The 20,233-nt window shown below is 38.9% G+C and overlaps 4 protein-coding genes across 4 annotated transcripts in view; 2 read left to right on the plus strand and 2 right to left on the minus strand.

Moving 5' to 3' along the window:
* Positions 1-6,731, plus strand: part of ldd (lipid droplet defective) — a 44,026-nt gene extending 37,295 nt beyond the window's left edge. The window contains exons 49-70 of the mRNA XM_013316111.1: positions 14-125; positions 203-471; positions 551-693; positions 835-985; positions 1,073-1,213; positions 1,303-1,408; positions 1,522-1,673; positions 1,753-1,959; positions 2,140-2,320; positions 2,395-2,507; positions 2,621-2,768; positions 2,993-3,100; positions 3,339-3,490; positions 3,717-3,844; positions 4,049-4,200; positions 4,350-4,491; positions 4,667-4,764; positions 4,985-5,133; positions 5,242-5,424; positions 5,556-5,710; positions 5,834-5,946; positions 6,239-6,731. Of these exons, the coding sequence (XP_013171565.1) occupies positions 14-125; positions 203-471; positions 551-693; positions 835-985; positions 1,073-1,213; positions 1,303-1,408; positions 1,522-1,673; positions 1,753-1,959; positions 2,140-2,320; positions 2,395-2,507; positions 2,621-2,768; positions 2,993-3,100; positions 3,339-3,490; positions 3,717-3,844; positions 4,049-4,200; positions 4,350-4,491; positions 4,667-4,764; positions 4,985-5,133; positions 5,242-5,424; positions 5,556-5,710; positions 5,834-5,946; positions 6,239-6,373 (3,238 nt within the window). The 3' untranslated portion in view covers positions 6,374-6,731. The remainder of the gene's footprint in view (positions 1-13; positions 126-202; positions 472-550; positions 694-834; positions 986-1,072; positions 1,214-1,302; positions 1,409-1,521; positions 1,674-1,752; positions 1,960-2,139; positions 2,321-2,394; positions 2,508-2,620; positions 2,769-2,992; positions 3,101-3,338; positions 3,491-3,716; positions 3,845-4,048; positions 4,201-4,349; positions 4,492-4,666; positions 4,765-4,984; positions 5,134-5,241; positions 5,425-5,555; positions 5,711-5,833; positions 5,947-6,238) is intronic.
* Positions 6,732-7,241: 510 nt separating this feature from the next.
* LOC106120565 (uncharacterized) lies at positions 7,242-13,315 on the minus strand. The gene is made up of 15 exons (XM_013315916.1): positions 12,548-13,315; positions 11,796-12,474; positions 11,446-11,619; positions 10,985-11,187; positions 10,436-10,531; positions 10,038-10,155; positions 9,876-9,937; positions 9,631-9,782; positions 9,330-9,424; positions 9,183-9,255; positions 8,963-9,115; positions 8,612-8,621; positions 8,353-8,527; positions 7,939-8,118; positions 7,242-7,671 (listed from the first exon to the last, which is right to left on the minus strand). The coding sequence occupies exons 1-15, from the start codon at positions 12,998-13,000 to the stop codon at positions 7,502-7,504; spliced, it is 2,793 nt and encodes a 930-aa protein (XP_013171370.1). The 5' UTR covers positions 13,001-13,315; the 3' UTR covers positions 7,242-7,501.
* An 85-nt stretch (positions 13,316-13,400) lies between these two features.
* On the plus strand, positions 13,401-15,925 carry Ufm1 (Ubiquitin-fold modifier 1). The gene is made up of 4 exons (XM_013316163.1): positions 13,401-13,492; positions 13,572-13,628; positions 15,385-15,515; positions 15,725-15,925. Coding segments are annotated over exons 1-4 (264 nt in total). The 5' UTR covers positions 13,401-13,490; the 3' UTR covers positions 15,799-15,925.
* A 175-nt stretch (positions 15,926-16,100) lies between these two features.
* On the minus strand, positions 16,101-19,620 carry Alg11 (ALG11 alpha-1,2-mannosyltransferase). Its single transcript, XM_013316162.1, has 9 exons — positions 19,430-19,620; positions 18,963-19,190; positions 18,642-18,874; positions 18,283-18,500; positions 17,930-18,052; positions 17,524-17,685; positions 17,020-17,218; positions 16,393-16,585; positions 16,101-16,255 (listed from the first exon to the last, which is right to left on the minus strand). Exons 1-9 carry the CDS (start codon positions 19,447-19,449, stop codon positions 16,174-16,176), a joined length of 1,458 nt encoding a protein of 485 aa, XP_013171616.1. The 5' UTR covers positions 19,450-19,620; the 3' UTR covers positions 16,101-16,173.
* Between the last annotated feature and the right edge of the window lie 613 nt (positions 19,621-20,233).

Genomic DNA, 20,233 nt, shown 5'->3' on the forward strand with positions numbered 1-20,233 from the left:
ATATTTTTACCAGGGACATCTGGTCAATGATACTGAAGCTGCGCGAGAACAGAACCATTCTGCTAACGACGCACCACCTGGACGAGGCCGAGCTACTCAGCGATCAAATCGTTATCATGCATAAAGTAATACTTATCTTTTTCAATTTATAGTTTAAGTGTTTTGGTAGTTTAGTTTTATAAAATCACTTATTTTCATTTAGGGTCAAATTCATACAACGGGATCGCCGATAGAAATCAAACGTTCCCTCGGGAGTGGATACAAACTAACGGTGATGTATCCTGAGACCAGGAGGAGACTGGACGATGTTTGTGACAGCGTAGAAGATGATGAAGTTTGTATAGAAGAGAAGACCAAACTCCTGATAGCTACAGTCAGGAATGTGATCAGGAATGCGAACCTGATGGATGTGAATGGATCAGAAGTTGAGATAAATCTACCATTCTTCGACCAAGATGGCGTTAGCAGCAAGTAAGTTTTGATTATTTTTTTGCTTTTACATTGTCTGTTCATCAACGGTCTCGTCTTAGTTCTATATTCTGTTCGATAGCTACCTCGAGGTTTGCTTGGCGCTTGAGTCGCAACAGGCAGCACTGGGCTTCTGTGACTTCAGCCTGGATTGCAGCAGCCTGGAGCAAGTCTTCTTCACTATCTGCCACCAGGCCGACGCTCCGGTCCAGAATGTTGAATTAGGTAATATTTAGAAATCATACATTGCATGTACACTTATAAAATATAGTCTATAGTGTAGATTTATGGTACAAAAGCTACGCTGTGGCTTGCTCAGTGAGCGATTAATTAGTGCGGCTAGAAGTCTTACTTGTTTTTAATTAGTTTCAGAAACACCATCTAAAAGCGCATCGACATCCAGTCTACGCAATGACAAAGCTCCACTAGTTCCACGGGAAGGCCCACTGGTGGGTTCGCTGTGGGATCAGTTTGTAGCGCTGTTATATGCCCGATATTTGCATTACACGAGAAATAGGTACCTAGTTTTGTTCTAGTACATTCGACTTGTCTTATTTTAAATGTGGATTTAAGAATTCACGGACTGATTTATGGATGTGATTAGATCACTGCTGTTCATGTTGGTGGCGCTGCCCTCGCTCTTCGTGTTGATTTCAATGGCGTTCTCCAACATCCGGCCGCCGCCCAACAGCGAGTTCGCGCTGCCTCTGCACCGGTTGTACGACAACACCACCGACTACCTCGTGTATGTAGAATCAACAAATTAAATTCGCTTCCCACTTAGATTCCGATTTAAATTATAAGTTATCACATTTGACATTTCCATTGTTGCAGTAAAAAGCCATCGATTTCTGACGATAGTGTCATAAGCTCATTGTTTGCTCAAGACGTCATGAACACTCTCATTGCGGAGAAGCGCGCCAGAAATTGGACAGATGAGGTAATGTAACAAACTTATGAAATACACCTATCATTGTCTTTGTTTTCTTAAAAGAGAATGAAACTGATGAACATATATAATAATTGTTCATATTTTCGACGTTCTTGTTACAGGACAATCCTGTATGTAATTGCGTGGTCACGAAACAGGAATGTGATCTGAGTGCCGTAAACAGCAGTGCTCTGCCTGAACTGATGCTGTTGCCCGATACGACGACTCTCAACAACTGGATAGTAGCCTCACACGATGTCTACATTGAGAAGAGGTACAAAGATTGCTGGTTTTCTAATGTATTACGTTGTCATAGACGTGTTACGCGTATTACTTACAAGTCAATGTTGCAGATACGGCGGTTATTCGTCTGTGATCAAGAACAACATATCAAACCTGGTGGTGTGGTACAACAACAAGGGGTACCACGCCATGCCGACGTACCTCAGCGCGCTGCACTCGGCGGTGCTGCGCGCGGCCAGCGGACGACGCTCAGCAAACATCACCACCTACACGCACCCACTCAAGATATCCAACGAGCCCATCAACAAGGACACTGTGTCAGTATCATCGGCAGCCTTTCCTCATCATTATAATGTTCAACTTTCAATGTTCTGTTATTTGTGCCACTCTTTCTATTTCGTAATGATGTCTACTTTCTTTTAGACTAGTTCCAGATAATTAATATAAGAGGTGATATAAAGCGGCGTGTCTTGATAGTGTTATTTGCGTTGTATCAGTTACCAGCACATAGCGGACGCGGGCGTGTCGGCGATGCTGCTGATCGCGTTCAGCCTGGCGAGCGCGGGCGGCGCGGTGCGGCTGGTGACTGCGCGCGCCTCGCACCAGCAGCGGCTGCAGCTGCTGGCCGGCGTCTCGCCCGCACTCTACTGGGCCACCGCGCTCGTCTGGGACATGACGGTCAGTACCTCTTCTAACTACAATTCATTACATTTATCACAGTTTTCTTGACATATATATTCCTTTCTTCCTAGGTAATAATAGTAAACATCGTAATCACGGCGGCGGTGCTGCAGGCTTTCCATTTCCCCGTCTTCGTCTCTAGAAATAATTTGTCCGCAATTTGCCTTCTCATCTTTTTATACGGGTATGTATTACTCAAGTGTAATATAAATGATTTGTGATTAAAACTTACATTAATAAATTAGTTTTGATGTAATTTTTGTTATCGTGTTACCTTATTATACTCGGTTCGTTCAGGTACGGGTGCGCGGGCGTGGTGCACGTGGCTTCCCGGCTGTTCACGCAGCCCAGTCTCGCCAACATGCTGCTCTTCTGCGCCAACACCTTCGTAGGCGTCGTCGGCATCGCCCTGCTGCTCATACTGGACATCATCTCTGAATCTAATGTGAGAACTGTCACATTACATGACGTCATTCTGACGTACTTCCTAGTACAGTCTAAACTGTTAGTAAAGTGGTAAAAATTGAAGCTACAGCCGTCGTACACAAAAGAGGAATGCATCATATATAATTTGGTTGGTCGAAAGCTTACATTACAGATTTTGTATGAAGAATTTTAGTCACTTAGAGAATGACGTTCTCTGACAATCAAATGAATGAATGTCCTCAGACAACGGATACTGCGCGCTGGGTGCTGCACAAGATTCTAATGCTGAGTCCGCAGTTCACACTCGGAGATGGGATCCTGGAGATCGCTAAAAACACAATAAGGGCACAGGTTTGAATACATTTAACTCTTATCACACCATCCGATAGAAATCGAAAAAACCATCTGCATAAAAGAGGAAGAACCTTTACGTCACCTACTACTACTTTTAGAAAATCTAAAATCTATTTTCCTTCAATTCTTGTCGTAATGCGAGTTAATTGTCAATGTGAAAAAATGATGGCATGTAACATGGTCACCTATCTTTTTGAAGTAGACCACTGCTGACTCCGTGTACGTATGTTGTCAGGTGCTGGGACAGTTCGGCATGGACACATACCAGGACCCCCTGAGCAGCGACCTCATTGCCTACCACTACCTGGCCCTGGTCCTCGTCGGCACCGTCCTGCATCTCCTCAACCTCGCCATTGAATACGACTGCTTCGAAGTTCTACTTGCTAAGTAAGCAAGCGATCGGATTATACATAAGTTTTGTTGGTTACATTTTAGTTAGAGAAAAATGAGCAAGCCAATGGAAAGATTTTCTAAATTCTGTATTTATAATAAATCTAGGAAAATGTTGGTGGAGAAGAGGATCGATAGAAAAGGAAATTATCCTTTCTCTTTATATTATTTATTTTGTTTTTTGTTTAATATCCTTTTAGTTAAAAGTTGTATATATATTCAGGTTCCGTTCGGAGTACGTAGAGCCGCTGCCGGACAGCGAGCTGGACCCCGAGGTGCTTGCGGAGCGGCGCCGCGTGCTCGCCGCGCGCACGCCGCTGCGTCTCAGGACTATTGGCAATATTAATGCAGGTCTGTCTTATATATCTCGGTTTCTTTGTGTTTTCTATTGCTAACTAATCGTTCAAAGCTTCAAATAGAAGTCACAGATGATGGATAATTACTAAAATTTTATCACGTACACAATTAAAGAATAATTGAAGTTCCGCTTTCTTTAACGGATCATTGGTTCGTTTTTTTCAACAACAAGGGAATTATAAAACATTTGGTATGTAGGCTTCCTCGACACGGAGGAGAAGAAAGGCCCGGTACGTGTGGTGTCCGCGGGCGATGTAGCGGCTTGTGTGCGGCTGGGCAAGGCGTACCCCGCGCTGGCTGGCCGCCGCCTCGCCCTGCGCGACCTCACTCTCGCCATACCGCCAGGACAGGTCTCATTATAACTTACACAATATGTAAAATAAACGCCTAAAACGACAAACAAATCACAAATCTCTTCTAAAAGTATAATAATATCATCAATTAGATTATTACTTATTCTTTTCGCTATTCAGTGAAAGAAAATGTTTTTGCAACACAGTGTACAGCTTTGCTGGGTCAGAACGGTGCCGGGAAATCGACGACCTTCTCTATGCTGACGGGCGAGGTGCGGCCCAGCGCAGGTCACATCTGTCTCCGCGACATCCGCGCCAGCCCCACAGATCTTTGCAAAGGATTCATCAGTAAGACATCCTATTTATAAATAATCTTATCTACACATGTCTTGTGTATCAATTTCTACTCCTTCTATTCTAATACAAGTTACCGTTACGACGAAACTTCGTTCGTACTGAGCTTCACAACTTTGTGGAATGAATTATTATACATTAACATTAAATGTCGAGCTTCATTGTTCAGGTTACTGTCCACAAAGCGACGCCATCGATCCTCTGCTGACAGTACAGGAGACGCTTAAGTTCTACTGCAGACTGCGCGGTATACAGGACCAGGACGAGGTAACACAATTTGATTGGTACTTTTTATTACAGCGCCATCTAGTGTGTAGTATTCTCGCACTAGATATTCATAATCATCTCTCGTTTCCTTCAAGATCGATCTATCACACTTAATTTCAGTCATCAATATCTTTCTCATGTCAACTTCACGCAATCCATTCATGTACTTATCCATATTTAAATTTGATTACAATTAATTAAAAGGTACTTTCTGTTGTAGGTGATAAGAAGGACTATAGATACGTTTGACTTGAGCAAGTACCGGGAGGTGCGCAGCGGACAGCTGAGCGGCGGCAACAAGCGCAAGCTGTGCACCGCCATCGCGTTCATGGGCAGGACGCCGCTCGTGCTGCTGGATGAACCCACAAGGTTATTATCGAACGAGGGAGAAGAAATACACGATTTTATTTATTATCGATGATTTGACTTTTTGAATTTTTCAGTTTTGTTAAATACATTCGTCTCCCTCTTCTCCAGTGGCATGGACCCTGGTTCTCGCACGTGCGTGTCGCGCGGCGTGCAGAGCGCGTGCAGCTCAGGACGCGGCGTGCTGCTGGCCACGCACGCGCTGGACGACGCACGCCGCCTTGCCGCGCGCGTCGCGCTGCTGCAGGCCGGCACCCTGCGCGCGCTCGCTCCACTGCACCAGTGTTTGAGGAGGTAATATCATCATGACGTCTGACATCATGACGATGATTTAATGATGAGTTCTTACTAATTTTAGTGCTGGTAGCTTCCAGCGATTGCTTTCGGAGGGTCGACATTTTGAGAGTATCGTGTTGTGTGTGCAGGTTCGGCGGCGGGCAGGCGGTGTGGTGGAGGGTGCGGGGCGGGCGCGCGGCGGTGCACGCGGCGTGGTGCAGGCTGCAGGCGGCAGCACCGCACGCCCAGCTGCAGGCGCTTCACAATAATGCGCTGCACTTCCTGCTGCCCACACACTCCATTGGTACTTCACTCATGTATAACTGTCACACTCAGATTCATTGTGTAAAGCCTAATTAGTAAATAAACTGTGTCAGTCGTAAATGAATCACTCGAAATATAGTATTTTTTGTTTTTATGTTTGCAGTGGACGGCAAGGAAGTGCACACGCGTGTGAGCGAGGTGTTCCGGCTCACGGCGGAGCTTCACGCCGCCTGCGACCTTGAGGACTTCACCGTCAACCAAAGCTCGCTCGACCAGGTCTGGTTTTATCGCGCTACATTTCTTACCTAATAATCTTTTTCAAGAAGTTGCTAGTTACGATTGACTTTGTGGTACTTTAGAGATAAGAAACGATGCATTTCTTTACTTGAAAACAATCTATTCTGTCTTTTAGGCTAGTGTAGGTTACACTAGCCTAAAAGACAGAATATCCCTAAGGTAAGGTTTTTTATTGTTTATGATTCAAATTGAACAATTTTCTTCAATTTATGTTTTACTAAATGTTTTTTCTTCGACGATATTTATGAGACAAATATGTATATATCTGCAGATGTTCCTAAACTTCGCGGGCTCGAGCAGATCTCGGGGTACTGAGCTGGAGGAGGCAGAGCTCGCCCCCGCGCGCCCCGCCTCGCCCGCACCCTCCGCCCTCCTCTCTCATCTCACAGACATCACCGCACTCTGATCACACACATTGCATTTCTGTGGGTACAATTGACGCACTCAAAGTTGTAAAGTGACCGAGGCGGTCCCTTAGTGTGAGATTTATTTATATACTAGTATTATGACTTGTAAAAATTATATTTAAATATGCAACGGTGGCAACATCCTAAACACTAACATGTCATTATTTTAAACTGAATGCCATAAGTAAATGCTATCTCCGAATAATATCATCTTAAAAGCAAGCAAAAGGTATCAGAACTATTTTTAAGGTTAAGACAAACGAACATTATTATCGGTAATCGATCGATTTACCTCACTAAATGTTTCATCATGTTTGTAAACAGATATAATTTTTTTTAGAATTTATGTCTGAAAAAAAAACACGAAAGCTGAAAATGAAAAACAATTATAAACAGCAAATTATTAATTACCTATATTGTTTATTTACATACTTAATGTTATTTATTATTGATTTCTACAGCAAATGTAAAAACATATCTTCGTCCCTTTCATTCAATATGAAGAAAATAGAGAAACCGACATATTTTTGTTGTTTTAAATGTGAGGACAAATGTTGTATTTTTGAACGACCAAAGTAGACGATAATTCCTATAGAGAACTTCTTTTCTCTTATAAGTGTAGAATGTAAGTAAATAATCGTCGTTTAAAAAGATATAGATGTTTATGTAGACATGTTTCGGCAGTGGAAACTGATAGACGCAACAATTGAAATATTGTTTGCATTTTTGTATGCGCTCTCTGTGATATATCTGTAATGTTCGTGTAAACGAAAAATAAATCATTTGGAATGGTCATTGTTTTATTATTTTCTTCTTCTTCAAAATAAACACAAACTATCTTATGTTCAATACATAAATAAAACATAAAACATTTAATATATTTTATTAATGAATAGTGAATGTACATGAAGTACAAGATTCTTAGAATACGAGATCATTTGACTATATATTAATTAAAATATTCTCATTTATATACTTTAGAAGTAATTATTATCTTTCCCTTGACTCGATACAACATGTAAATAAATTAAATTCCAGTAAACAATCTTCACACATTATACAGCATGTTTCAAAACTCTATCAAATGATGAGTTTTGAAACATGATGTATAAAAGAGCATTATCATGTTAGTTGGCATCGAATGAGGTGGAAGTGATGCCGGCGGCGTGCTTGTAGCGCGCCACCATGAGGTCCAGGGTGCGGAACATGAGGTCCTTGTTGAGGTCCTTGTGTCGCAGACTGGACACAGAGAGACGCACCGCGGCCGAGATACCCTCCTCGCTGAACACGTACATCTCTGACAAACAACACATAGTTAACTTTACGGCGCTAGATGACGTTGACTTTGTATCAGGTCACGATATAATTGTGTCATGTGATATATTTTATTTACCAGAACAATATTTAATCTAAACAGTTCGAGATTTAGGCTAAGTGTCATCTGCGCTCGGCCACTTCAAGCCCGGGGTGAAGCTGTTAATATCTCCTAGAGGCAAACAGTGGCAATTCACTCACGGGAATTGAGGCGCTTAATAAAAAATATTCTATAGTTTTATATGCTTACCGGGTATAACCGCCATAATAGCGGCACACGTCTCGTCAATATCAAGGGGACGCAGTTGGTCCCCCTTGCTGGTGAGGTCCAGCTCATCTCCGGAAAGCTGCTGGAACACTACAAACACCTGCTGCCGCAGCCACGCGCTTAGCTCATCCAGCCAGGAGGCCAGCAGAGATTCCGCTAGGTCTGGAATTTAGGGATTGCTGGGAATGGATAGCATGACTCTAATTCGATTTATGGCTACTGATATAGGATAAAGACCAAATTATAAGTGAGTTGACTCGGTGTAGAAGAACGTAACTATGGATACCGCCCACTAAAGACGAACTGGAGATTCATTCCTTTAAGAGTAGAGATCTCTTTCTAGAAGACTTGAAAGTTTTCTATGATACTTGTTATCTAGTTTAGTGGTAGATTTACCAGCAAAGAGCAGCGTGGCGAGACGGAAGGCGACGTGGGAGCGGCAGAGTCCCGCCGCGCCCGCCACTGCGCACGCGCCGCTCCACCCCGCGCCGCAGTTGCTGCACCACTCCTCTACACACACACTGCACTGAAACTCTTCTAACAGCACTCCCTCACCCTTCTCATTTAAAGCCTATTAAGTATTGCTTTAGTAAAAGAATTTTCCATTACGGTTTCCTAAGTGACCATTAAACGACTCGAGTAGTTCAGTTAGTACTATAACTTTGCTGAGAATATTGTCGAAAAATTTACACAACAACGCATTCTGTTTAGTTCCAAAGAAACATTTTTGTTTATCATCTTCGAAAGGAACAGTAGAAATATAATTGTTTTTTATGTATTATAATATGAGTAGTGAATGTGTTACCGAAGTCAGCGGGCGGCACGTCGGGCGCGGGCGGAGTGGCGGGGGGCTGCAGGGGGTCCAGCGCCGCGTCCACCTCCCCCAGTGCCCGCCGCGCGCCCACCAGCCGCGCCACCGCCCCGCCCACCTGCCGGCACGCCCCGCCCACACCCCGCCGTCACTCTCACACACACACACACACACACACCACCACCACGTGCTCACAGCTCACTACTCACGCTGAGGTCCGGCGAGGTGCACACGTAGTGCCAGTCTCGCGGACGTGGTGCGCCTTCGCCTTCAGCGCCCTCCGCCCCCTCCGCGCCCACAGCCGTCTTTATAGAGTTGAACACGCCCGTCACCGTCCGTTGGAACAACCTGACAGATGTACCAAGTTATAATAAACACACGGCTCCACTTTCCTCAGGTAATCTGTTTCACTTACTTGTCCAAGCGTTGCATATTGTTGGAGGTTTGTCCCGGCGAGGAGTTTCTCTCCATGTTCATGTCATACTCATCTGAACAAAAGATGTCGATATACGTCGACGATATATAAAGCAAAGTGAAGAAGTATGTGTGAAGTGGTACACACCGGCGAGTGTGGCGGTGTCGACAGGACGCGAGGAGTGGTGCTGCTGCGTCCTGCCGCGCGTCTCCTCCGCACCCTCCCACCAGATCTCGTCAGATCTAAGATTTATTATTGAATAAACACTATTTGTAGTCGATTGAAAAATAAATTATGTTAAAAGCGACCAGTTCTGTTTAATCTGACCATTTCGAGGTTTAACTTTTATTTGTTTTGAAAACCTTTGACTACCTAATACTACTAATATACTCTTCTAAAATCCAGATTAAATGCTTATAATATTAGATGGTACGCATGTGCAGTGAACCTGTACTGCGCAGTCTCAGCGCGCTGCTGCAGCAGACAGCGCAGCTTGGCGATGCTGGTGGACAGGTCTGCCGCCTCCTCGTACTCGGGCTCCGGGGACTCCGCCCCACCCTCCTGCGGGGGCCAGCTGCCCGCGCGCCTGCCCTGTGACATCTCAAACAATGTTTACTGAACCTGCTATCATCATGTTACTGAAAACAGATTCATCTGTTTATCTTCTTGGCAGAAAAACTGTTTTAAACTTACCATGCTATCCTGTGACGTGACTCGATGTTGCTTCACCAATTGTGGGACGGCACCATTTTCATCTGATGGATATATTTAATCTTACTTATACGAATACAAAACACGATTAAAAGACCCTAATGTTTTTCAACAAAGTCAGCAAAATTAATGATATTAACGTACTGTGTGCAGACGCGATAGTAATATCTCTGTGTTCCTGTATGGGCTTCCTGCCCATATCCTGCGGGGGAGAGATCTTCTCAGAGGCCTTGTCCTTGGCCTGATGCGATGGAGATTTCTCCTGGATACCCAAGAATATATAATTAATTTAAAGAAAATTGCAATAAATCTAAACTTATGGAAATGTGAAATTTACAAAAAAAAGTCCATTGATTCTAGCTTAAAAATAATTACAAAACTACTACTAAGATATTTGATGGTTCAAACAGTTAACTCCATAAAATCGTGTAATACGACAATATTTATTATCCAAGCTACTTCCATGTTCCAATATTCAGAGCCACCGACATGTTTGATTGGAGTTATACTTACTTCTCAATGCTTAACTTATTAGTACTAACTTGTGAGTCATCACTGAGGCCGGTGAAGCGCAGGCCCTTCTTGATGCCCGCGATGCCGAAGTCCAACAGTCCCTCCATCATGCCGGCCGCCTCGTCCTGCACACCAACTAATTCCTACAACTCCATTCCAATATAATATAAGAATGAATCAGGCACTCGTTGGAGACAAATCTGAAGATTTTCACAACGAATCGAGAACAGGAAGTAGAAAAATGCATATATTTTCTCTAACATCTTTGTCACTTTTTGGAAATTGAAAATTCATTCCCGCTCTCTTTATCTAACACGGCTAAAGAATAAACAGTAGTAAAACATGCTTTATTGCAAGCAACATTGGTTCATGCGTGAAGCTAAACATACATCGCAACTGCGTTCCAAATGCACTAATACTTGTCTTGACACATATATCTGTCTGCCATTGTACCTTGAGTTGGCACATTGAGAGTAAGAGTAGTCCATAGTAGCGACGTGCCAAATGAAATTCTTTTGAAATCATGCATGGTCTGTGTTAAAGCGAAGAAAGCGGAAAGTTCGTGCAGAAAGACATACACTGGAATGCTTGCGGGGCACATCTATGTGTGTGTATGGGACCTGTAGGTCGCCTATCTTAGACTTGGCGTGGTGGACCGTGCTCTGGATATCCTTGAGGAGTTCTGCCGGCTTGGGGCTGCTTTCCTTCTTCACGGGGCTCGGCTCGCTTGGCTTCTGAGGGCTGCTGTCTCCACATTCTAACTCTATTGCATCTTCTTCACCTGGAATTTACATTATATAAGAGAGAAAGGGAAAAAAATAGTACAGAAATTAACTCTCTATAAACAAGTTAGGTTTACAACCTTTACATTTCTAAGATTTACAGCACAGATGGATAACCTAAAAATCTATATAAAAAAGTGTCATTATCTCGTCTCAACGGACGACCTACAAAGCAACAAACTCAGATTAGAGAGAAACCTCTATATGTGAAAAAAAAACACTGTGAATTTCATTTATCCTGGTTCAACTGTACTTACCAAACCAAAAAGGTTGGGGTGACTTAGCTCTGGGTGGATTAGGACTGCCGTCAGGATCCACATCCTGCCCCCATAGCCTGCTGAGTGTGATCTCCCCGTCCAAACTGGCCAGCAGGTCTTGCCCCAGGCTGATGCATTGCAGGTCCATGTCTGTCTCCCAGGTTTTCATGCTCCCTGAATAGTTAACATTTTTTAAAATAAAAGGATTTTTGTGAAAAAGTATTTAACCTGCTTTGAACTGTCGGTTAAATAATAAAATAACAATGATTCTTTAATTTCTTATGGAAATTTTCAAACGTAAAAATATAATTAGTCTAAAACTGAAGTTATTTGATTAACATTAATGTTACCTTCAATAACTCTATCGTAAATCTTAACTTCATTCTTGCCCTGACGACCCCGTCTCTGCCTCAGTATTGGAGATGATTTGATATCCATTGGGTCTGTACTCTGAACTGCTTTCTCTTCTACTATACTCTCCATTCTCTCTTGAAACTCTTCTCTTCCTTCTTCTACTCCTTTTACAGTTTCAACTGTATTGATGTTTAATGAAGTAGGTTCTACATTAGAGAATAATGGATTGATTTCTGTATAAATTTCTTCAGAAGAATTATTTTCTGTTTCTTTAAATTCTTCTTGCATTGGAAAATCAAGTTTTCCTTCATCTTTTTTCTCTTTTATTATCGATAGCAACTTATCATTCAACCAGATTGGATCAGATAATGTACTATCAATGAAAATGTCTAGTTTTTTAGACAATACCCTAACAAGGATTTCGGATTGCGGTGTATCCCATAATTCCCATGGAACAAGTTCTTTTAGTACAACACGGAGTAAATTTACACAATGATCAGCTGATTCATACTTCTTGTCATTAGATATGGGGTGAGTTTTTTTGTACAGGGACTCCACAGGGGTGGTTGGTGACTCCTCATGTCTCTTCAATGCTTTGCTATACTCTTTTAAATGGCTTGTAATTACCGCACAGATGTCAACGTAAACATCTTTGGTATCAATTTTTTCACATATCTAAAACAGAAATTTTAATATAACATTTTATATGTCCTTTTGTATAAAATATTGTAATGAAGAAAACACAAACCTGAAATGTCTTGCTAATCATTTGATCCAACATTTGTTTACAAGCAAACGGGAAACCGATTTCAGGCGAAATATATTCCATATACCATGATGACACCAATTTCCTTTCCAACACTGTAGATATAATACTAAGTTCATTTATGTCATATTCTTTCGGTTCTTTACATATTTTTCTTTCAGTGCGAGGCAAAATACCAGGCAAAAAAGAAAGGGTTGGATACTTTTTAACCAATCCCTCAATATCATATTTAATTGGTTTGTTCAGATGTAACAGCCACTGAATAAACTTGAAGCTAAATAGAACGGAAATTACGAAGACCGTAATTAAATACAAATGAAACCAAATTCCGGTTATAGGAGAAATATTTGTTACATAGTTAAGGATTATACAAATAAGTGCACCGCCACACGATATAATAGTCAAATCTTCAAGTATGTTTCTTTTCAGTAACATGGTTTTTGCTTGGTTGAATAACGGACGTTAAGTAAGTCAGGTATCTGAATCAAAGCTATTGATTTTTACACATAATATTGATCGTATCCATGTTATTATGGATCTGGAACACGAATTTGTTTATGTTTGGTGGGTTTGGTCTGTCATCGTTGGACTTGTCAGCTGTTGTCAGAGAGTAAGTTACACTGTCAGAATTAGTCAGCTTTAAATTTGATATTTTGTAAACAAATACATATACGGAAAAGCAGTGGTCATATAAAAACATACTTATGTGTGTTACTTTGTAAAAAATTTTGTTATATTGTATACTTTTCTTGTTAACTGTTTAAAGGTAAAAATCGTAATGTTGGTCTTAATTAAATATTCTTCCACTTCAGTTGATGACATTGACAACTATTGTCAAAAACGTGTGTACGTCACGTCATTGTCATCAATTTTGCAACATTGAATTAAATTAATATAATTGTAATTCATTTATATTTCTTACAAAATGTAAGTGAAAATGAAATAATTGTATAAAGTAAATTTTTACTACATTTTTCGTAGTTTAATTCATAAATTTATTTTTCAGGTCTAAAGTAACTTTCAAGATTACCTTGACTTCGGACCCAAAGTTGCCTTTCAAAGTGTAAGTTATTTTCCTAATATACAATAAACGTAGTCATTTTACTATAAGCGTGGTGATATGTTTTATAAAATACAGATAAAGCTATAGGCAAGTGTATCAATAGGTTGTAATCTTTGTTAACAGATGAACAATTGCTGACTGCTAATGCCTGAGAATGGCTGTTGAACAATTTACTGACTTTATGAACGACTTTCTTCACCTATGTCAGTTAGATGATTGGCCCAACAATGATACATCTGAACATGAGTTAAGGAATGTTTTTTTAATAGCTCAGCATGTTGTAAATTGTCTAGATATGTTACAACAGAAGTCTGTGATTACTGAATTTATATCATGTTTGAACAGTGATGATGTATCCAATGTTTTATTAAAGAAATGTTTAGAAGATCCACCAAAGTACATAATGAAAAAGATCATAGACTCATCATGTAAAACTAATTTATTAGATGTAGGATTTAAATTGTTTGTGGAACTATTCTCTGAAGTGAAATTAGAGGTTTGTTTGAGTGATCTCTTTTTAGAAGCTGCTTCAAAAGAAACACTATTAACAAACATATCTAAAGAATTTCCAAAAGATACTTTATTGAAATTAAAAAGTGAATTATTTCTGTTTGAGATAAATAATAGTGATTATGAAGATTGCCAGCCAATTATTAAGGATATGTTTCAAAATAATGAATCTATACAAATATTAGTCACTTGTTCATTAAATAAAGATACAAAATATATAAATGGTGTTAAAAATATTGTTAATACATTTAAATATGTAATGCAGTGTAGAGATGTAAAATATAAAAGTTTTTGGCGAAGTTTATACATGTTACATGAAAATTATTTAGTGGATTTTTGTGTAGAAAATAACAATTTATATATGTTGCTTTTAAAAGCTTTACTTGATTGTGGAAAGTTATTAAAAGAGAATATGTCAGCTGAATACTTTTATATAGATTTGACCTATTCCCAACTAAGAAGTATTTTGCGAAAGATTTGTGAAAACGAAGAGCTTAAAATAGAGTTTCTGGAACAAGTTCAGAATACATGTGATGTAGATTTCTGGAACAATATATTGTTATAGTGATTTATTAATTGTTTATTTTAACTTTAAGTATATTTTTGACTTGCATATAGCTTTATCAGTATGTAATAATTTGAGTACTATGTATTAATTATATGTAATTATCTAATATTGTCCTCTATTAATAATTCTAGTATATATGTTATGGTATATAATGAAAATGAAGTTCGTCAATATTTACCCATACAATTCTCTATATGTGAGAAACATTTATTTTAATTTACAAAAGTTCAAAGAATATTAATTTCTATTGCTCATTACAAAAACATCAATCATACATACATACATCATTAGCTCACTATACATCCCTACTGAGGGGCTCGGAGCCTACCCTAAGTTAAGGGTGATTAGGCCATAGTCAACCATGCTGGCCAAGTGCGGGTTGGTTGACTTCACACATATCTTTGAATTTCTTCTCAGATATATGCAGGTTGCATCACGATGTTTTCCTTCACCGTTAGAACTGTGAAAAACACATTAATACATGGCGGGATTCGAACCCAGGACCTGCAGATTGCAAGTCAAGTGCTTGACCCCTGAGCCACCGACGCTCTTGAACTTGAAGGAACTTTAAAACCCTTTTTCCACTACGAAACTGCTCACAATGGTAGTATGTTAGTAATGGCTCATAGCTTTGTGGAAAAAGATCTTAGGTTTTATTTGTGTATTGCGTGGACACAGACTAAGCGTGCCGGAGGCGACACCATTCACTGCGGTGCTGAAGTTCGCGGCAGAGGAGTTCCGAGTGGAGCCAGCCACCAGTGCCATCATTACTGACGACGGTATTGGCATCAACCCTCAACAAACCGCTGGTATGTAGCTAAATATACCTGTAGAATCTAGTTAAACATCCTATAATTTGCCTTATAGACAGATTGGTTATCACATAATTTATTTCCTGAAATCATGAACAGTTTAGTGGACAATCAAATTACTTTGTATTTAAGTAGGAGACAAACTAATTAAAATAATACTCTAATTAAGTTATGCAATTTATTAATATTTGTTTTTTTTTGTTTAGGTAATGTATTCTTGAAGCACGGCTCCGAGCTGAGGTTAATACCCCGAGACAGGGTCGGCAGTGCATCTACTTAAGTTACCCTAAGTACATTCCATTGGAGTTAAGTGATACTAAATGTGTTGTTATTAAGTTGTCTACTTTTGTTACGATTGTAAAATATTTTATTAAATAAAATAACTGCTTATTTCACATCTTTAAAAAGTCTTATAAAAATTGCATTTGTTACAAAGTCTTAAATAAAATCAAATTTGTATATAATTACAAACCTTCCTTTTGTTGCAAATTTTAGTATCAATTTGTCTATTGTATTATGTACATGTATTATAAGTATTTTTTGACAAATTATTTATGTTTTGGTATAAAAAAAATACTCATACAAACTTTGGTAAAATTTATTTTATAATTACACTTACATCTAATGGAATAACAACGAAGCAACAAGCGAATGTTCAAGTCATTACGAACAGAGGTTCAGTGACGCGAATGAAGGATTTCTCAAACTCTACGCTCGAAAAACGATCCACGGAATCCCTGAAAAGATAAAAATATAAAAATTTAAAAATAAATTATGTATAAAAAGTTAAAAATAGTAAAATAAGTTATTTTAAGAAAAAAAAATATTACCTAGTCGATGCTAAAAAGTCTACTAGTACGAAGTGACAACTCACCGAGCAGCTTCAATCATCTTCCTCCTGTCCTCAGTGGAGAGAGCGACCACCTCCAGTATAGCGCGCGCGTACTCCTCGGGTTCAGCTGCCAGGAAGCCAGTCCTCACCGGGGAGCTCTGGATGATGTCCAGCAGCGGCCCGCCAGACCTGTGCGCTATCGTCACCAGACCTGCCGCCATGCACTCCACAATACCTACATACAGACATACATACAACTTCAAATATTGACCTCAAACAAAATGCTAATAACCTAATGGTTAACTGAACAGACTATTGATCTTACAGTTCAATCCACTATTGTTAAAAGTTTACTTGGAAGAGTTACAAAATATATTAAGGAAAAATATATATATATTGCTAATATTTAAAACAAAATGTAAATCAAACAAAAAAAAAAACAGATATTGACAGTAGAACAGAAATAAGGAAAATCTTACTATAATAATATAAATGCCAACGATTGTATGTATGTATGGATAGATAGATGTTTATTACAAGATATGTCCAAAACAGCTGCATGGATGTTGCTGAATTTTAACATACATGTAGAACATAGTCTAGAAAAACACATTATTTTTTTTAATTGCGGGCGACATCTTGTAAATAGTAAAACAAAGTAACACAAACCGATTCCGAAGTGTTCGTTCCACATGGCGTGTATAGCGGCGGTGGAGGTCTGGTAGAGCTGCAGCAGGCGAGCATACGGCGCGTTCACCACAAACTGCACGCTCTCCTCCAGCGACAGGTGGCGCGCCAGGTCCTTCAGGTTCTGCACCAGCTCCTCATCCTCACGGTTACGACAGGAACCCACCAGCACCAGTTTGATCTGCGATAATATAGCAATGTTACAAATATAGTACCATGCACAAAATTAAAAATTTGGCACGTCTGAACAAGCATACCCTTCTACGACGACGTCGAGTTTCTTTTGTACATTTTACATATTTTCCGAGATAACTAAACTCACTGGCCGCAACTCTATCATTGGGCCAGTTATCTATGTTTGACTATAAACATAACTAACATATGCCTGTAACTATTTAATTTTCTATGGATTACATATATTTCTCCTAATTCACTAGAACTTACGTCTATATTATGATATTGAGAAAAAACTCTAAATGTGCATACTTTGTTCCACAACATTTCGTTCTTGACGAGCAAGTTTCTCAACTCATACATAGCTTGCAGCATCAGCGGGTGATCCTTCTCCGGCCTGAACTGAGCCACCGACAGGATCCTGATAGGATCTGACTCTTTCACCAGGGATCGCAACTTCTTAAGCTCTGTCACCTGCAAGGCACACCTCAATTATCTATGAGTAACAAAATTCAGTCAACCAAAGATCAGTTGGAAACTTAAATTGTGGAATACAAGCTATTGCTAGAAAAAAATACTAGTTGCATATTATATACTATTCTAAACAGTATATAGTAACAGACAAATATCCATCTTAGCCTTTTTGAAGTTACTTGCTAAGAAACTTCCATCCATCTAAACTTTTGCATTTATATTACATAATATATAAGAGACTTACATCACAGGGAGGGTAAACTTTATGAGTAGCGTAGGGGACACCCCACACATCATTGATATGTTCTTCAGTCCAGGTACCATTCACCATCACAACATCCGCACATCGCCCAACTACACCATACAACTGTAAAAAAAACTATGTGAATACTAAATGACTATGCCCAAAAGGCTGATGAAAACATTTACATCTCTTATGAGATTCCTTTACAAATGTGATTCTTTTCTTCTCTTACATGACATGTGAAGAGTTATTTCTCTTAAAAGAATAATAGTTTTCAGTTATATAAGTGGCTCTTCAAGTTTGTGCAAATTGTTGTGACACAATGACATACAAGAAAACTTAGCAATACTTACCCAACCAAAAATCTTGTAATAAATTAACTTCAACCAAGTGAAGAGTGGGTTTCTTGCTATTATACTTGAGTTATTGTAAGCCACAATACGGTGTTTGACTCTACGCATCATAGCCGCTGTGATTGTGGGGTAGTGGACGTAGCAGATTACTGGGCATTGAGCTAGGTACCGGAAGATGGGGTATGTGAATGCAAAGCCAGTGGTGTCTATGAAGATATCTGGAAAATATTGAATAATTAGATTGGAAACATAGGGGATGCATTTTGTATAAAAACCTGTAGTATTTTGTTAATATTTGACAAGTTTTATACAATAATTAATGGTTGTACACTGCTTTTGAGTTAAAACACATTATTTACCTGGATTCAACTTCAACAACGCTTCCATACCCAACACCATAGAGCCCAAGCTTTGCATCAATAGTGTGAAATATGAATATGTCTTAGCTTCAATCAACTTCTGTGTGCTGAGCCGTACAAAATGCAGTTTTTCTGGTTCCACTACCACATTGAACTGGTTTTGTGCTTTGTCTAGTATAGTTTTTGAATCTGCCGTCTCCACTGTGTAGACATAGATAGTTGAACTCGGAAACCTTAATGTAATATACATAATATAGTACATCATATATGAATAGATTTCAGAGATAAGGATTAACAAAGATTATGAAGTTAAATATTTACCTTGTCAATACAGCTTTGATTGCCACCCAGAGTACCCTCTCCCCACCCCCACCTGCATTGCAGTAAGGGTGAAAGAATGCAACATTTAATCCCTCCTTTTCTCGCCTTTCCTTCTTTCGCTCCTTAACTCTCATATACCATGACGCGAAAATAAATGCGAAGGGAATAATTACAAATGCAGAGATAAATAAGAATCCCATTATCATCACAGGTAGAACAAAGAGTAACCTGAAAGAATATTTATGATGATGTATGCATTACTAAAGACATTGGAAGTTTGATAAATGCAATATTTACTTATGTACTTTAGTTGGTAATGTATTATGCAATTTATTAAAACATATGGAAAAAATAACATAACCTTTATCACAAATTATAAAAATATTGTTCAAATTGTAATTTGCGTGTCTTAATTCTTGTTATTTTAAAAAGTATATTAAATATTCAACGAAATAAAAATAACTTACGTAAATAATATCAGAAACATTTTGTTTATGTAGTTTTTTTACGGAAATTTAATTTAATAAAGAAAGAAGGGGAATTAAAGTCTAACGCTTCTAATAACGTTATTATTACATGAAATATAATTTTAGGTTTGCTTCTTCACACATTTTTAATTATTAAATTAATCACCACCCCACGTAAACACCGGCCGCCATAGACAAATTGACGTCTCTCTGTTAATTTTTCTCTTTATAAAATGTCAAGATGTTAAAGGCAATAAACGTACAGTCAATGAACATAGACAATGCGACTCTACAGCCATTAGCAGCCATTAGAAAAATATAAAAGAAAAAAAACCTTAGGCAGTAGAAATAAATAACATTTGTCTGCATATATTTTTTCATGACTATTATACACATTCGATTACGCTGCCGTGATACTTGTATTAACACATTTTGTTGTCAGGAGCATTTTACATACTCTTTGGTTTGGAAAATGGTACTTAGGTATATTATAACAAACAAGCTTACTGTTCCTCATAGCATTTTGCTACAAGTGTATGAATGTTTCTGAATTAATTTATTGTAGGTTTTTGCATTTAAGTAGTATAGAAAAATAAAAATCGGCTATGAAGTTATTTTTAAATTTTATTGTTAATCTTACGTATCTATAGCAGCAAAAAATCACTACACATAGATATCGTTAAAAATATATTGATACAGATTTCACAATTTCAAATATTTAAACAGTATAAAAAAAACAAAGAAAATAATGAGTGTTATAACTTTTATACAAAATCTAAAAAAAAAATAGCAATTGCTATTTGT

This window comes from Papilio xuthus, unplaced genomic scaffold (assembly GCF_000836235.2).
Source record: "Papilio xuthus unplaced genomic scaffold, Pxut_1.1 DF826949.1, whole genome shotgun sequence".
NCBI lineage: Eukaryota > Metazoa > Arthropoda > Insecta > Lepidoptera > Papilionidae > Papilio > Papilio xuthus.

Coding starts and splice junctions, on each gene's coding strand:
- LOC106120565 (XM_013315916.1), bottom strand. CDS start 13,000: ATGTTACTGAAAAGAAACATACTTGAAGATTTGACTATTATATCGTGT. Junction 11,188..11,445: donor ACCCCAACCTTTTTGGTTTG/GTAAGTACAGTT, acceptor TGTAAATTCCAG/GTGAAGAAGATGCAATAGAG. Junction 10,156..10,435: donor GCCTCAGTGATGACTCACAA/GTTAGTACTAAT, acceptor TTGGGTATCCAG/GAGAAATCTCCATCGCATCA.
- Ufm1 (XM_013316163.1), top strand. Junction 13,629..15,384: donor CCAAAGTTGCCTTTCAAAGT/GTAAGTTATTTT, acceptor GCGTGGACACAG/ACTAAGCGTGCCGGAGGCGA. Junction 15,516..15,724: donor CAACCCTCAACAAACCGCTG/GTATGTAGCTAA, acceptor TTTTTTGTTTAG/GTAATGTATTCTTGAAGCAC.
- Alg11 (XM_013316162.1), bottom strand. CDS start 19,449: ATGTTTCTGATATTATTTAC. Junction 18,875..18,962: donor ATCAAAGCTGTATTGACAAG/GTAAATATTTAA, acceptor TATTACATTAAG/GTTTCCGAGTTCAACTATCT. Junction 18,501..18,641: donor GTTGTTGAAGTTGAATCCAG/GTAAATAATGTG, acceptor AATATTTTCCAG/ATATCTTCATAGACACCACT.